General features: G+C 45.5%; 1 protein-coding gene across 1 annotated transcript in view; it reads right to left on the bottom strand.

Moving 5' to 3' along the window:
• Positions 1 to 14,571, bottom strand: part of LOC149429903 (uncharacterized) — a 35,900-nt gene extending 21,329 nt beyond the window's left edge. Inside the window, 7 exon segments of the mRNA XM_089666336.1 lie at positions 9,079 to 9,974; positions 10,399 to 10,531; positions 10,656 to 10,921; positions 11,038 to 11,161; positions 11,248 to 11,382; positions 11,654 to 11,768; positions 14,496 to 14,571. Coding sequence (XP_089522462.1) covers positions 9,079 to 9,974; positions 10,399 to 10,531; positions 10,656 to 10,921; positions 11,038 to 11,161; positions 11,248 to 11,382; positions 11,654 to 11,749 — 1,650 coding nt within the window. The 5' untranslated portion in view covers positions 11,750 to 11,768; positions 14,496 to 14,571.
• Positions 14,572 to 17,146: the final 2,575 nt, after the last annotated feature.

Genomic DNA, 17,146 nt, shown 5'->3' with positions numbered 1-17,146 from the left:
TAAAATCTAAAAATTTCAGTGGAAGGCATCTGTAGTTTGTCTTTAAAATATTGGAGAGGGTAAACTCAGGCACCCCGGAGGTAATCTCCTATCCGCAGTAACCCCTTTTTGATCCACCATTGGAATGTAGCCGGAGCTAGGCCAGGTATAAATTCAGGATTACAAAATACTGGGGCTAAAGGTGTATGTAAACAGGCTAGAGTTTTACGATGGTGTACCCTATCCCAGATTGACAGCGAAAAAGATAAAGTGGGACACAATACAGGAGGGCGAGATCGACTAGGGAGCCAAAGTAGAGCACCAACCGCCAAAGGATGAAAAGAAAGAGCTTCAGTAGAAACTCAAAGGGGAGTCAGTCCTTTAGCAGTAGTATAGGCCAGTTGTGCAATTTGGGCAGCTTGGAAATATGTGTGAAGATTAGGGAGGCCAATCCCACCATGAGATTTTTGTTTTTTGATTCATCCGGGATGGTCTATTATTCCAAACAAAATGAAGTACTGCGGCTTGTAGATGTTGCAGCTCACATCTTGGAATCGGAATAGGTAAAGTCCTAAAAAAATACAATAGTCGAGGCAGAAATGTCCTTTTAATGGAGTAGATCTTACCAAACCAAGATATAGAGTAGGCAGCCCAACGATGAAGGTCCCTTTTAGGGTGTTTAAAAAGAGAGGGATAATTTGCGTGGTAGAGGGTCTCAATGGAAGCCATAAAGGTAATCCCCAAGTAGGGTAAAGAGCCATTGGCCCATTGAAAATAATACCGATCCCTAAGTTGTCGTACCATGGAAGAGGACAACGAAACATTACTGGCCGGAGCAGATCGCCATAGCCAAGGTTCTATAGCCAATGCAAAAAGTAATGGGGAGAGTAGACAACCCTGTCTAGTGCCTCGGTGAATTGGGAATATGGGGGATCTGTAACCTCTAATGGACACTTGAGCCAGGGGAGCGTAATATAATGTACTTAAGTAAGGAAAGTAGGCCCAAATCCAAAAGCTCTCAAAATGGAAAACAAATAGTCCCAAGTTAGGCCATCAAAGACTTTATGAAGGTCTAAAGAGAGGAGTAACAATTCCTGTGAGAGAGGGGCATCCCAATTACAATGGACCACGGAAATCAAAGCTATGGACCTACAAATTTGTTTTAACATTTGACGACCAGAAATAAAACCCGATTGATCTTTGTGAATGTATTGTGCTAAAAAAGAATTAAGGCAAAAGGCCAAGAGTTTCGTCAGCATTTTTAGGTCGCAATTAATAAGTGAGATAGGCCTATAGTTGAGGATATCAGTAGTGTCCTTATTAGGTTTAGGGATAACACTAATATAAGCTTTGTTCCAGTGGAATCACACCATTCTCCCTAAGGGAAATGAAAAAAAGAGCCATATGTGGGAGAAGCTGTTCAGAAAAAGTTTTATAATAAATATTCGATAAACCATCAGGACCTGGGGACTTATGGGATGTCAACAGTTTAAGAACCGTACTTAGTTCCTCACTCGTTATAGGCTGCTCCATAAGTTCCCTGTGGGCTTCGGCAAGAATTGGAAGCCGTAAAGGTCTGAGAAACTTTTGAAACAAAGAAATTTCAGCAGGCCTGGGTTGGCTGTATAAAGTAGCAGAGAAGTTATTAAATTCCTGAATAATTTTCTGAGGTTCCTGAGAAATTTGACCTCCAGATAGCCTAAGCTTAGGAAGGGCCTAGTAAGTATGTTTCGGGGAAAGCTTATACGCCAAAAGAGAACAAGGCTTCTCCCACTATGTGAAGAATTTATGGTTCAGCCATCATAGCTGTTTTTCCGCTTTTGTGGTAAGGCAAAGATAAAGTTCTAATCGAACTTGTTCCACCTTAAGTAATAGATCCGGGGATGGAGTACGTTTGTGATGGGCCAAAAGCGCTTCATATTCCTGAGTTTTGGCAGAAGTCAACTCCTCACGAGAGTGCTTGAGTCTAGAGGAGATTTGGATAAAAAACCTCTGACAGAGGCTTTATGGGCTGCCCAATTAACAGCAGGGGTGGTATTTTCCACCGTATCAATAGCAAAGTAAGATTTCAAGTGCTCTATAGCGTCGAAGCGGATCGACTCAAAACCAAGAAGGGAGTCGTTTAATCGCCAATGAAGTTTGGCCAAGCTGGTAGTTAACTCAGAGAGCGTTAGCATCACCGGGGCATGGTCTGACCATGGCGTCAACACAATTTTAGCTGAGACAAATTTTAGACAGCATCTCCGTTCGGAGAAAAACATGATCAATACGCGCATAGTGATTAAGAGCGCTAGAAAAATGGGTATAGTCTCTAGAAGTCGGATTGGCCTCCCTCCATGCATCTATCAAATTGTAGCAATACAAAAGTTGTGCAAATGCACGGCTTTTTTTCGGGAGGGATCGAAGCCTAGTTGTATGCGATTTATCAAGTGTTTGATCCAAAGCTAAATTCGAATCTCCCACCAAAATTACATCACCTTCCAACTCCGGAGCTAAATTTTGAAACAGAGATCGAAAAAAGGCCAATTGATTCACAGTGGGAGCATAATAAATCCAAAAAGTCACCATATTTCCTCCAAAATGGCCTTTGACTAATAGATATTACCCTTCTTTGTCCCGTATCACTTTAGATTCAGCAAAAGATAACCGCCGTGTTAGACACAGCCCTTTTTTTTTTTTTTTTGAAGCATTAGCGAAAAAGCATACAGGGAAGTCCCTATGGCTATACCTAGGTGTAAAAGAAGAAGCAAAATGGGTTTCTTTTAATGCCACTATATCGACTCCTAAGGATTTGTAATGAGAAAAAACCTTGAGACGTTTAGAGGGGGACCCCAAGCCTTGTGCATTATGGGAGAGCAGACAAACAACACTACTTGTAGGTCTTAGCATAGACATTGAAAAAAAGGCCAAACAACGATGATGTGACCCATACTTCCACCCACATGGATAGCAGGGATCCGGACCAAATAAAAGACATCAAAATGACCCTCCAATAGAAACCGTAAAGGAAAACGGGAAAAGAAAGAGAAAAAGAGACAAAAGACATTGAGCCCAGAAAAAGGCTAGCATCCACCAAAAAAATCCAATGAATAATAAGCAACATAAATCAACTAAATATCAAGTATCCCTGACACAAGGTCAAGGAATGGAAGAGTCTCCACCAAAGGCAAGCAATAGGGAGAGTCTTTCGATTAGGGAGGGCGCATAGACTCTTCCCGGCACCATGGGGTCTATAAAAAAAGATATGAACAAGAAAATGTCCTAACATCAATAGCTAGAGAATCTAACATATAAACGGGCTAACCCAGGAACAAGTAGAAATCAGTATGGTTAGAGAACATAGCTCAAGCAGCAATAATGCAAAAACAATAATAAAAAAGGAGACCAATGTCCTCAAACAGGACCACAGAGAAGTCTCCCCTAACTAACAAAACATGTAATAATCAGCAGACTCCTCAGGATGCCAAAAGTGAAGTAGCAGGTTTCTTCTTCCTGAGAGATGGAGACCAGTGAGGCGAAAGTGGAGGAGGAGGGCCGTCAGCCTTGAAAGAATTCCGCGATCAGGGGCTAAGTGAGATAAAGCCCTAATTCAGCAAGATTTTCTCTCCTTAGAAAAACGTAGAGAAAGTGTAGGATTTGCCATTGTAAATGAATTGTAAGCGGAATGGATAGTTCCATCTATAGCAGATGTCTCTTTGAATCAAAGGCGAGAGTAACGGTTTGAATGCCCACCGTTTTTGGATAGTAGCTTGAGAAATGTCAGGAAAGACTTAAATCTTGTACCCCTCAATTTCCAAACCAAGATGTTCCCTGGCATAGCGCATCACCGCCTCTTTAATTAAAAAAAAGTGGGGCTTAACGATTACATCTCGAGGGGGTCCACCAGGTTTTTAGGGGACCAGAGCTCTATGGATGCTGTGGATCTCCATATGAATTTTGTCAGTATCCGGGACAGCTGATAGTATGAGGGAATGGGCAACCGAAGTGATATCTTTAACCGTTTCAGGTAGCCCTCTAATGCGGAAATTGTACCGGCGGGCACAATTTTCAAAGTCGCCTATTTTTGTATAAGATTCCTCAAGGCGATCCTGTAAGTCTGTTATCCAGTTAGAATTGTGCAACACTCTGTAAGCTGTGTCATCAACTTTCTTTTCAATGTTCTCCAAACGGCTTCCAATCTCCCAAAACTCCTGCTTCAGGTCAGAGGCCAGTTTAGTGGTAGCTTTTTCCAATTCCCTCTGAAGTAAATCTGCAAAACAAGCAATAAGAACAGAGTCCCTGGAGTAGGACTGAGGCCCACCTGGAGAAGGCACTGGATCATCAGGAATAGATTCCTGGCCACTGAGCTGGCTATGGAACATTTCTGCCATTTCCCTATCAAGGAGGGAGGAAGCCTGTGATTCCTGACCTGGTGACAAGGTCGCAGCATGTGGGGGGGACCGGACAGGACTGGAGACAGAGCCAGAGGGAGCAGAGCACGCACTCACATGAGTCTGGGATCCTGGAGAGCCATCATTGTGCGTCCCTGGGCTAGAGCAGGAGAGCTGGGCCTGCTGTGGTAGAAGTGTCCCCTCTGCAAGTGAGGAGCTCCAGGATACGGCACTGGCCGCAGTCTTGCCACCTCCTCCCTTCTTCAGCAGGGCAGAGTGGGAGCCACCCGCCGATCGTCCAGCCGGTCATGTGGGTATCGGAGGTTCCCCACCCATTCCGCAAGCTGACCAGGCGTTTATCCAGAGGAAACAAGGTCAGGATCAGCTGTTTTTTCCCCTCTAAGGTGCAGGGAAGGTTAAGACTGCATTAGCTCCGGCCGCCCACACATGCACTCTCCTCTTTGTGATGTTTAAACAATAGTAGTGTTTCTTCATTTTTATATTTAATGAAAGCTCTTTTCTTATTATTTATAGCTTTTGTAACTTTGGCCGTAAGCTACATAGGTTTCATTTTTAGCCTTTTTAATTTGTTGCCCATGGGAATATATTTTGCAGTGTGGTCACATACAGTCTTCTTTAAGAACTCCCATTTCTGTGTTATTATTATTATTATTATACAGTATTTATAAAGCGCCAATAGTTCGCTCAGCGCTGTACATTACAAAAGGGGACAGAACATGTGACAGAACAATACCAATACAATGCAAAACATGAAGGGATCGAGGGCCCTGCTCTTTTGAGCTTACAATCAAGGAGGGAGGGGATGGTGGTACAAGAGGAGATAGCTGTGGGGGATGGAGTGGTAGGAACAGTGGAGGAGGTCAGCAAGTTAGCAGGGGGTGGGGTAGGCTTCCCTGAAGAGATGGGTTTTCAGGGTGCACCTAAAGGAGAGGAGAGTAGGTGATAATCTGATGGGTTGGGGCAGGGAGTTCCAGAGGATGGGTGACACCCTGGAGAAGTCCTGGAGGCGGGCATGGGAGGAGGAGACCAGGGAACTAGAGAGAAGGAGGTCTTGTGAGGAGCGGAGTGTGCGTGCTGGGTGCTACTTGGATATTAGGTCGGTGATGTAGTTCGGAGCAGTATGGTGGACGTCAGTGTTAGGATTTTGATCCGTTGCGCAATCGGAAGCCAGTGGAGGGATTGGCAGAGGGGGGTGGCGGAGATGGAGCAGTTGGAAAGGTGAATGAGTCTGGCAGCCATATTCAGGATAGACTGAAGCGGGGATAGCCAGCGGCGAGGCAGGCCAGTGAGGAGGGAGTTGCAGTAGTCGAGTCGTGATATGATGAGGGAGTGGATGAGCTGTTTAGTGGTTTCTGGAGTTAGGAACGTGCGTATTTTGGCGATGTTGCGGAGGTGGAGTCTGCACGAGTTTGTTAAAGATTGGAATTGGGGCTGGAAGGATAGGTTGGAATCCAGAATGACACCAAGTACTCTGGCCTGCGGGGCGGGTTTGATGGTGGCGTTGTTGGACATGATGACATGTTATGTTCATTGATGCCAATATTCCTTCCCAGTCTAAGTCTTGGAGAGCAGCTCTCAACCTTGGAAAATTAGTTCTCTTAAAGTTGAGCATTATTTTTCCAGTATGTGCTTGCTGTCTACAGCTAACAATAAATGAAATCATGTTATAGACCCTGCTACCCAGATGTTCTTTTATGTGAACATTTGTAATAGGCTCTGCATCATTTGAGATTACCAGGTCCAGCAGAGCATCATTCCTAGTTGAGGCCTCTATGAACTGTACCATAAAATTGTCCTGTAGTAGGTTTATACATTTTTGCCCTTTAACTGTTCCTGCAGCACCATTACTCCAGTCAATTTCTGGGTAGTTAAAATCCCCATTATCACTGTCCCAGCCCTTGCAGACCTTTTGATCTGTGCAAAGAGCTGAATTTCCACCTCCTCATTAACACTGGGAGGCCTATAACAAACTCCAATGATTACCTTTGTAGTACGCACCCCCATGTGCAGTTCCACCCATAATACTTCAGCCTGATCACACTCTCCATCAACTAGGTCCTCTTTCACACTCGCTCTGAGATCACTTCTCACATAGAGACAGACACCACCACCTTTCCTTTTTACCCTGTCTCTCCAGAAGAGAACAAAGCCAGGAATATGAATGGCCCAGTCATGTGGAGAATGAAGCCAAGATTCAGCAATACCAATTAAATTATAGTTCTTTTCACGCACCAAAGCTTCCAACTCACCTATTTTGCTTGTTATATAGCCAATATAGGTAAACTGTTTGAGAGACCCAGTAAAATGGGAAAGAGGGTGACTTCCATCACAATGGTGAGGGCCAGGAAAGTCCAGTGGGAGCGTTCATGGTGGTCTGGATTGTTGGTGGGTCTGGCTTCTCGTGTTTTTTCCTGGTTGCCTGAGTGAAGACACAGGACGATTCGACTCTGGTCGGCCCCTGTCGGAGGATACTGAAGATTGAGAGTGGTGGAAGGCCGGAAGAGACGTTGAGATAAGTCCCAAGCATTTGGGCAGAGCCTCACTGTCATTGTGTCGAAGGAGTAAGATTTTCCCTGGTATGAAAACGTTAGGCAAAATGGAAATGACCAGCGATATTTGATCGCCTTATTTTGAAGTAGGAGCAGCAGAGGTTTAAAGGAGCGCCATTTCTGCACCGTTGCTGGGGAAATGTCCACAAAAAGTTGGATGTCCTGGCCTAGTAATTGAATCAAAGAGAGGTCTCGGGCCTTCTGCATCACTTGTTCTTTCACACATTAATAATGAGATTTCACAATAATGTCCCTAGGCGGGCCATCGTGGTGCAGGGCGGTGAGAACTCTGTCCAATTCAAGCTCATCAGTGGGCAAGTCTGGTAGGTGGGAGGTCAAAAGGTCAGTAGTGGCACTCTGGACATCCATCACTGACTCAGGGAGCCCCCTTATATGGAAATTGTAGTGGCACAATCTATTCTCTAGATCAGCGCTGTCAAACTTTTGGCTCTCCAGCTGTTGCGAAACTACAAGTCCCATCATGCCTCTGCCTTTGGGAGTCATGCTTGTAACTGCCAGTCTTGCAATGCCTCATGGGACTTGTAGTTTGGCAACAGCTGGAGGGCCACCAGTTTGACACCTGTGCTCTAGATCATCTATCTTTTCCAGAGCTTCTTCAAGTTGTATTTGAAGGCCACTAATGCGATCTGTGTTCTGATTCGTTCTGTGGACAGTCGTATCCAATTTTGACTCAACAGTATTAATACGATCTCCCAGATCTCTAAATTCTTGCTTTAAGTCCGCTGTAATCTTATTACTGGCTTTCTAGCCCTTGTTCCAGTAAGGCAGAGAAGCGGGCCAAAAATGATTGGGCCACCGTATTCGGCAGGTGGGACACTGAGTGTAACGTGGAAGGCCCAGGTGAGGTCTGCAAGCTGCCCTGGATGGTTAGGATCTCCCCCATTGCCCTGTTCATCACTGAGAATGGAGAGTCAGCTCCCTGGGATTCCCTTAGGAAAGGTGTCTGGGGGGCGTCGGGAGTGAGGCTGCACTCACCCAGATCAAGTCCTCAAGACCAGCCCAATGAAGTTGACACGACCAGGGAGGAAGTAGTGTGCAGGGCCGTGGCTGCTATGTTGTTGATTCTGGCAGCGCCGCTTTTTCTGCTTGCCTTTGGGCATGAAGTAGGTGGCCCATGCAAGAGGTGGATGGAGGGGTTGTGGAGCATCTGGGTCCCCCGGCTGTTCTGGATGCTGCTGAATTCGGCCAGATCATGGCAGAGCCGAGCGGTCACACGTCCGCCATGTTTGGCAGCTCGCATGTGCCTGTAGCATATGTTTTTAAATTCATTTTTCATTGTGAGGGTTTAGTTTGGATTTAGTGCTGAGTGGAAACATCCAGATCATCTTTGAACTTATAAGTACATGAGTATGATCTCAGTTATTTGTATAAAACTATATCTGACATAGTAAACTAAGTGGTGTATCACATTGTGTTGGTATTGTTCTGTCACATGTTCTGTCTCCCTTTACAATGTACAGCGCTGAGCGAACTGTTGGCGCTTTATAAATACTGTATAATAATTAATTTAGATGAATTTAGGTGGTCGAGTGTGACAATTATTTGAAAAGTTGTGATAAATTCTGGTCAAAATGTAACTAACACAGTGGTTTCCTATGATTGTGAGCTCCATCTAGTGGCCATAATGGGGTATATTTCCTGAAACAGGTCAGTCAGTAAAACTAGCACAATACTTCATTAGGTCGTTAGATGGCACCAAGATAATTGGTGTATGAAATAAAATTTGACCAATATTTATCACAGCTGGGCGCATGCTGGTTACATTCAATCAACAAATTAAAAAAAAATATATAGACCTCTAAGTGTTTGTGAAATCTTCCACCACAAAATGTACTCAGCCAATGAAAGGTGATGACTCCATTTTTATTCTTCTCCTGCTATCAATGGCCAACCCGTGTCTTTGGTGACCTCTGATCTCCTTATGAACTGTTCCTTCCATGATGAAGATCATCCATGGAGTATATCTGAGGTGTATATCAGGGTGTGCTTCTTCCCCACATGAGAGCTGGGATGTCCAGCAACATTCATCTAGAAAACATTTCCCGCACTCAAGGCACTAATACACCTCCAGGGTTGTGTGGGACCTCGATGTACAGGAAGACAGGACTTCAGTGAGGAACATTTCCCTCACCCAGGACAAGTGGCTTCTCCCCCATGTGCAATCTCTGATGTCTATATAGAATGGACTTCTGTGAAAAACATTTCCCGCACTCAGAACAGGAATATGGCTTGTCTCCTGTGTGCACTCTCCGATGTGTGGAAAGATTGGACTTCCGTGAAAAACATTTCCCACACTCAGGACAGGAATACGGCTTTTCCCCCGTGTGAGACCTCTGATGTATGGAAAGATTGGACTTTCTTGAAAAACATTTCCCACACTCAGGACAAGAATACGGTTTCTCATGTGTGTGCAGTCTCTGATGTGAAACGAGATTGGCCTTATGTGAAAATAACTGCCCACACTCAGTACAGGAAAACGGCTTCTCTCCTGTGTGAGACCTTTGATGTAGGACAAGTTTGGATTTTAGCACAAAGCATTTCCCACACTCAGAACAGGAAAACAAATTCTCCCCCTTGTGTGATCTCTGATGTACGGAAAAATAGGATTTGTTTGAGAAACATTTCCCGCACTCAAGACAGGAATGTAGCTTCTCTCCCGTGTGAGATCTCTGTTCTGTGGACAGATGGGACTTCTTTGAAAAACATTTCCCGCATTCAGGGCAGAATTGTGGCTTCTCCTCTGTGTGGGACTCTTCATGCACAATAAGATTGGATTTAAACTGGACACTCTTCCCGCACTCATTACAGGAGAAGTTCTTCCCTGTGGGAAGGCCGGCCCGGTCCCGCACAGTCTGAGGTTCCTCAGGATACGAGGAATCTGATGGACCATCTACACTGGGTGGTGCTGGATGGACATTGGAGGGAGTCGGATTTTCTCCTGGACTATATTGTGTGATGTCCTCATCTTCTACTTTCCAGTCTGGAGACAAAGTGAGACAATCCTCGGAGGTTTTCCTCATCTCCCGGCCATGGACTAAAATACAAAGACAAAGAGGATTACTAGACAGGAGCTGATTGGTTCCCCCAAACCAGGACTCCGCCCACATCAGGCAGCTTGGTCTCTGAGGAGCTTACAATTCCACCCTCAAGGGAACTAGGAAATGTCTCCTCTGATCTCCTACCAGGTCATTTCTTTATTCATGGACCTTAGTCAGAGAGTGAGGAAACAACCAGAACTGTCTTTTATAGGAGGGACAGTGATGAGGGGATTATAGGACGAGGGTCCCCACCCCCTCTATCACTCATCACCATCTTCCCAACACAAGAAGTACTGCACTTCCTTATTTAGTCCATGATTTAGTCATGAATACCAGGTGATATCACCCAGACCCCGCCCTACTCTGGACCAATCAGTGAGCAGTATGGGTGGAGGAATGGATTTAGTGTTCATGACCCACCTGTGCTGATCTCTGTAGGAGTGTCCTCCTCTATAAATGTCCCCGTTATTCCATCCTCATCCATAGACTGCTGATCATCCGTCTCTTCTTCTTCTACTTTAACCTCAACTTTTATATCTATCAGATCTTCATCCTAAACCGAGAAAATGAGAGAAAATATCATCTTAAAAATATAAGCTATTATATTGTGACATTACATTAAAAAATCCACACATTGTCTTCACAAGTCCATGTTCTAGTTGTTCCTTCCCACCAACCTTGTACTGGTGAGGGATGGTGTGATCTTCCTGTGTGGAATCCCGGGAACACAGAGGACGGGGACATCTCTCTGGTGGGTTTCTATAGATGGATGACTCCAACATGGTGTCCTGGTACAGATCTTTGTGTTGTTTTGAAAACTCCTCCATCAACCCATCCTCATTATCCTCCTCTATTATCTCTTCTTTAACATTGACCTGTGTGAAATTCTGGGAATACAGAGGACGGGGACATCTCTCTGGTGGGTTCCCATGACTGGATCCATCTGTAGGAAACACACACACTGACTGAATCCATTGTTTCTATGTGTTTATCAGATGATGGGGGATCTAGGTGGATCCTCCGTACTGCTCTCTCCTTTACAATAAAGTCTCCTCTTACCCGGTGATGTGAGGGGCGGCTGATTGTCCATCATGACGTCCTTGTAGAGATCCTTGTGTCCTTCTAAATACTCCCACTCCTCCATGGAGAAATAGACAGTGACACCCTGACACCTTATAGGAACCTGACACACACAATGATACAGTCACCATCCAGACACATCCCTTGTCTGTTACTGGAGAATGTCCCAGAATTCCCGGCACCGCTCACCTCTCCTGTCAGCAGCTCCATCATCTTCTTGGTGACTTCTAGAATCTTCTGCATGTTGTGTCTCTCAGGTGTCAGGGAGTCACATGGAGGCACTGTGATGGTCATCTGATCACCTGACTTCAGAAGAGGAAATCTCTGTATTGAGGAACCAATACGAATATTATGTTAAAATCCCAGAATCCTCCTCACCTCTCCGGTCAAGTCTGTTTTATTAATAGAGATAAGAGTGATGTCATGTGATCTCCCAGAATCCTCCTCACCTCTCCGGTCAGGTCTGTGTTTTATTAATAGAGATAAGAGTGATGTCATGTGACCTCCCAGAATCCTCCTCACCTCTCTGGTCAGGTCTGTGTTTTGTTAATAGAGATAAGAGTGATGTCATGTGACCTCCCAGAATCCTCCTCACCTCTCCGGTCAGCAGGTAGATGATCTCCAGGGTCAGGTTCAGTATCTTCTCAGTCATGTGATTCTGGTCCTCCTCCATCCTCATTGATGTGGTCATGTGATCTATGCGGGTTTCTCTGTAGACGAATAGCAGAGAATTATTTGGACTGTATTGGTTTTACAGTATTAGGAAGGGGGCTATAGGTGGCCTGCCCACCAGTGAGAATTGGCACATGTAGATTGGGCTACTTAGGGGTCAATTTATAAAAAAGCAATATGTGCATAATCATTCATTCAGAACATTTGCATATACATTCATTCTGTGTGATTTAGGCAACAAGAAACATTCCTTGAGTTATTTTATCTTATACACAAATGTTCTTTTATTATTATTATTATTATTATTATGGTCCACAGTAAAATACCACATTGGAGCCACTAGATTGAGGTGATGAGCAATGGAAATATGTTTGTCTTTTGAACAATAGATACAATGTAACAATTCTGGAGAACACTAGAGAGGGTTTTTCTCCCGGCGCCCGCTGTTACATTTCAAAATTGGTGCGGCTGTGTGGGGCTCCACCTGCACCTCTACTACGTCATTCATTCATAGCACTCTGTGAATGAGAAAACTACGAGTCCTTTCTGCCACAGTGGCAAATGGCTTGTAGTTCTCAATGGATTGCAAGGGCGCTACTCAGATTATTTACAACTGGGCACGGGTAAAATGCTTTATGGGTTCCTTGGGGGAAAAAAACACATGTATTTTTTTCTACATAAATGTGGTTGTGACGGTGTGCCAGGCTGTGCACTCTCCCCCTGGCTCACCTTCCCCCCTTCTCATCCTGTCACGGCCCTTTGAAGCCGGGTCGTCCAGGATGAGAGGTGTGACTCCTGTCACCTCTCTGTCACTATCTTCCCCCATACAGAGCAGCCGGAGGGAGAAGGATAGTTCCCTGCCATCCGGGCGGAGAGGGGCGAACCTCCCGCAGGGATGTTACAGGCTGGCCGCAGCAGTCAGCCTGATGCCGCACGGCTTTGGCGACTACAGCACGGGCACGGGAGTTTCCTGCCCTCACCGACAGACAAAGGCCACGCTTTTGAGAGTGCGGCCCCTGTCAAGGGGGCGTGCCTCATTTCCGGGCAATGAGGCATGCCACCCACGGTTCCCAGGACGATCAGGAGCGTCCTACACCGGCCGGAAGAAGGCCAGTGCAGAGCGTCCCAGGTTGTTCTGTCCGCTGCGCAGCTTCTGGGCAGTCTGCACTGAGGTGAGACCCCCACAGCCATTCTGCAAAGACCCGAGATTGGGAGGATTATTACCCGCTGACACGCTGCAATAAGAACAGGATTGGGAGGATTATTACCCGCTGGCACTCTGCATCAACGAGAGCAGGATTGGGAGAATTATTACCCACTGACATTCTGCATTAGTAACAGGATTGGGAGGATTATTACCCACTGAATATGCTGCGAATACTCAGGACAAGTACCTGCTGTTATACTGCCCATACTGCGGGCCCAGGAGTGCTTGTGTACTGCTTTCTGGAGAATCAGGACTGGTCCCTGCTGTTAGGACCCTCTGCTGTGTGCTGAGAAGGGTCGCCCCCCTGGCTGTCGTCTGCTGTGTACCCGGGCATCCCTGCCAGAGTCGTGAGTGTCTGCACCCATTTTATTCCCCTGAACTCTCTTCCCCTTCTTCTACCTGCTTGGATTACAAACTGTTATAGAGACCCTTTCTTTGCCCCAGGGCCTGGATTACAATTATTTTGAGCCCTCTCCCTGCTATTCTCCCACACTGGGTACTGCCACGCTACCTGCAGACCCCAAATGAGTGACTGTCATTTTCTTTAATCAAGCATTGTGTGTTTATCATCTGCTCTGTGTGTTCAGTCCTGTCTTCTTTATTATTTTTCCCCAAAGATGATTTTAGCATTTAACCCCACAAGGAGATATATTTTTTGAAAGCAGAGACCCTATAGAATGAAATGGAGGTAGTTGCAAATGTTTAATTTGCATGAATTGTTTTCTAAAATGTTTATTAGTTTAGTATATTATATTTATTGTTTATTAGTTTAGTACATTTTTGGTAAAAACGCACTCAAATGAATTTTAATGCCCACAAACCCAATATGATACTTAATTTTTCTGTAAAGGATGCCAAACATGCACATTAAACCATCACTAACTTCAGTACCAAAAACGGTCCATAGGTAATGCTTTGAAAGCCTTTACAGGTCATCAGATCAGAGATAACCTGAATGATGAGCCTAGAATTACTGTGATAACACACAGCGATACCCCGTATTTATGGTGTTACCCCCATGAGGGCCACTGGATATTGCTTGTCCTCTTGTACTGCCCTGACTCTGGGAACTTCCCAGCCCTTTGGACACTCTAGGTTCTGACCTGGTATATAGCCCTTTAAAGCGTTCCATCCAAAAGTGGAAGTTCCACTTATCTGCCTTCTTCCTCCCTCTCCTGCCACATTTGGCACCTTTTAGCGGGAGCGGGTACCTGGTTTTGACAGGTACCCGCTCCCACCTCTGGCTCGATTCGCTGTGGTGAACTATGCCTTTGTTACCAAGAGACTGCTAAGGTGAGAAGGTGACCCATCTCCACAATGAGGAGAATGTTCCGGCCCCGGAAGTGGGGGAATGTTGTGCCCCTGAAGGGGTTAATCTGGGTTCCCACACTATATATGTGTGTATCATCATCTGCTGGAGATAAAAGACGTCACAGTGACTATGGAGGAAGAGGACGGACGTAACCATGGAGGAAGAAGACGGATATGACTATGGAGGAAGAGGACAGACATGACGGGGGGAGTTACTGGGTGTAAATAGGAAATAACATCTTATTACCTCCTCTGCTGCCACTTCCACCAACGTCTCCTCTCTACTTCCTCCCCACGCCTCTCACCCGGAACTTCCTGTCTGCACCTGACATCACTTCCTGTCTGCACCTGACATCACTTCCTGTCTGTGTAGAAGTGAGATCAGCATATTGTGGAGCTCAGAGGAACTGCAGCCCCAATGCCGAAATACAGTGAGCTCCCTCATGTGGTCCTGGAACCTGGTGGCAGAACGTCAGGACGGTCCAGAGTTCCCCTTAGGGGATAGATGGGCGCAGCTTTCAAAGTGTTATGGAGGCTCCCTCTCTGGTGGTCAGGTGGGTAGCTGTACATTAATACTCCCCAGGGGAGTCAAAGCAAAGACATCTCCATAGTGTAGTACTGTAAGAAATTTATTGAAGCATATGCGAATATCCAAGTGCATATGTAATTAATATATGCAGAGTAACTATAGCATGGACTAACCGTCCAGTGTAAAAGATGGCCGCCGGAGCATCGTGGAGCTCCGGCGGTGTGACGTCACGGCGTTGCTGGCATCTTACGCGTTTCGTGCACCCGCACGTTGTCTGAGGGGAAATGCCAATTACAGTACTACATTATGGAGATGTCTTTGCTTTGACTCCCCTGGGGAGTATTAATTTACAGCTACCCACCTGACCACCAGAGAAGAAGCCTCCATAACACCGTGAAAGCAGCGCCGATCTATCCCCTAAGGGGAACTCTGGACCGTCCTAACCCCTAAGGGGAATTCTGGACCGTCCTGACGTTCTGCCACCAAGTTCCAGGACCACATGAGGGAGCTCACTGTATTTCGGCATTTCCTAGACCATTAGATGACATCAGGAGATTATATACAAACGCTCATTAACTTGCGCATTCTGGTGAGTGCGCATTCCTTTTTAATTAAAAACATTTTCCTTGAATTTTTAAATTTTTTTTTAATTGGCATGTTCCGCAGGGAAGTGCCCACCCCCTATGTTTTTTGACACCTCATTGCCTATTAGTCCAGAAAATGGGCATTTTTAATTTGACAGACTCGGATCAATAGGGTTCATCCAATCTTCTTTGAATTTTACCAAACCCTATGCAAACCGAAACCCTTGCCAGTTTATCTAATCCCTATTAGAGAGTCAGTGGCCACAGGCATCCTGACAACCAGTGATTCATCCCCACTTGTCCTGTTCACCCATCAGCTGGACATTCTAGGCATTTTACAGGTGAATGTGTAAACAAATGGGGTATGAAGCAAATCCTTCCAGGAGTGACCCAATCCTCATAGACTGCACATTTGATCTTTTCATGAACAGGGAATGTTTTGTAAGTCTTTGCAGATCTCTTTGTGCCCAAAGGGTCATGGAGAAATGGAGGAGAGTCAAGTGGCATAATGCCAAGGCTTTTGTGGAGAGGCAATGATCTTTTCAACATTAGCAAGCACATTGTGTGAAGTTCCTTCTCAACATAATGACCATGTGGGGGAGAGAAATCCTCCACACCTTCCTTCAGTACAGCATCCATTTCCTCTTCTGGAATATAGGATGGGAAACACAGCTCAGGAAAGTGACCAGGGTATTACAGGCTGATATCACCCAGTCCCCGCCCTACTCTGGACCAATCAGTGAGCAGTATGGGTGGAGGAATGGATTTAGTGTTCATGACCCACCTGTGCTGATCTCTGTAGGAGTGTCCTCCTCTATAAATGTCCCCGTTATTCCATCCTCCTCCATAGACTGCTGATCATCCCTCACATACGCCTCTTCTTCTTCTGATTTAATCTCAACTTTAGAACTTCTCAGGTTTCCACTCTTAATATAGAATAAAAATTACAAAAAATGTAACAATGCAGATAATGTACAGATCCTAATGATACCATTAGTGATTGTTCCTCATCTACCTGATGATGGTGAGGGATGGTGTGACCTTCCTGTGTGGAATCCTGGGAACACAGAGGACGGGGACATCTCTCTGGTGGGTTCCCATGACTGGATCCATCTGTAGGAAACACACACACTGACTGAATCCATTGTTTCTATGTGTTTATCAGATGATGGGGGATCTAGGTGGATCCTCCGTACTGCTCTCTCCTTTACAATAAAGTCTCCTCTTACCCGGTGATGTGAGGGGCGGCTGATTGTCCATCATGACGTCCTTGTAGAGATCCTTGTGTCCTTCTAAATACTCCCACTCCTCCATGGAGAAATAGACAGTGACACCCTGACACCTTATAGGAACCTGACACACACAATGATACAGTCACCATCCAGACACATCCCTTGTCTGTTACTGGAGAATGTCCCAGAATTCCCGGCACCGCTCACCTCTCCTGTCAGCAGCTCCATCATCTTCTTGGTGACTTCTAGAATCTTCTCCATGTTGTGTCTCTCAGGGTTTAGGGAGTCACATGGAGGCACTGTGATGGTCATATGATCACCTGACTTCAGAAGAGGAAATCTCTGTATTGAGGAACCAAAAGGAATATCATGTTAGAATCCCAGAATCCTCCTCACCTCTCCGGTCAGGTCTGTGTTTGCTTAATAGAGATAAGAGTGATGTCATGTGACCTCCCAGAATCCTCCTCACCTCTCCGGTCAGGTCTGTGTTTTATTAATAGATAAGAGTGATGTCATGTAACCTCCCAGAATCCTCCTCACCTCTCCGGTCAGG

Source organism: Staurois parvus, unplaced genomic scaffold, assembly GCF_062004578.1.
Source record: "Staurois parvus isolate SC_StPar_1 unplaced genomic scaffold, SC_StPar_1.0 ptg002686l, whole genome shotgun sequence".
NCBI classification, from domain to species: Eukaryota; Metazoa; Chordata; class Amphibia; order Anura; family Ranidae; genus Staurois; species Staurois parvus.
The sequence above is the reverse complement of the archived record's forward strand: the minus strand, read 5'-3'. Positions and strand labels throughout refer to the sequence as shown.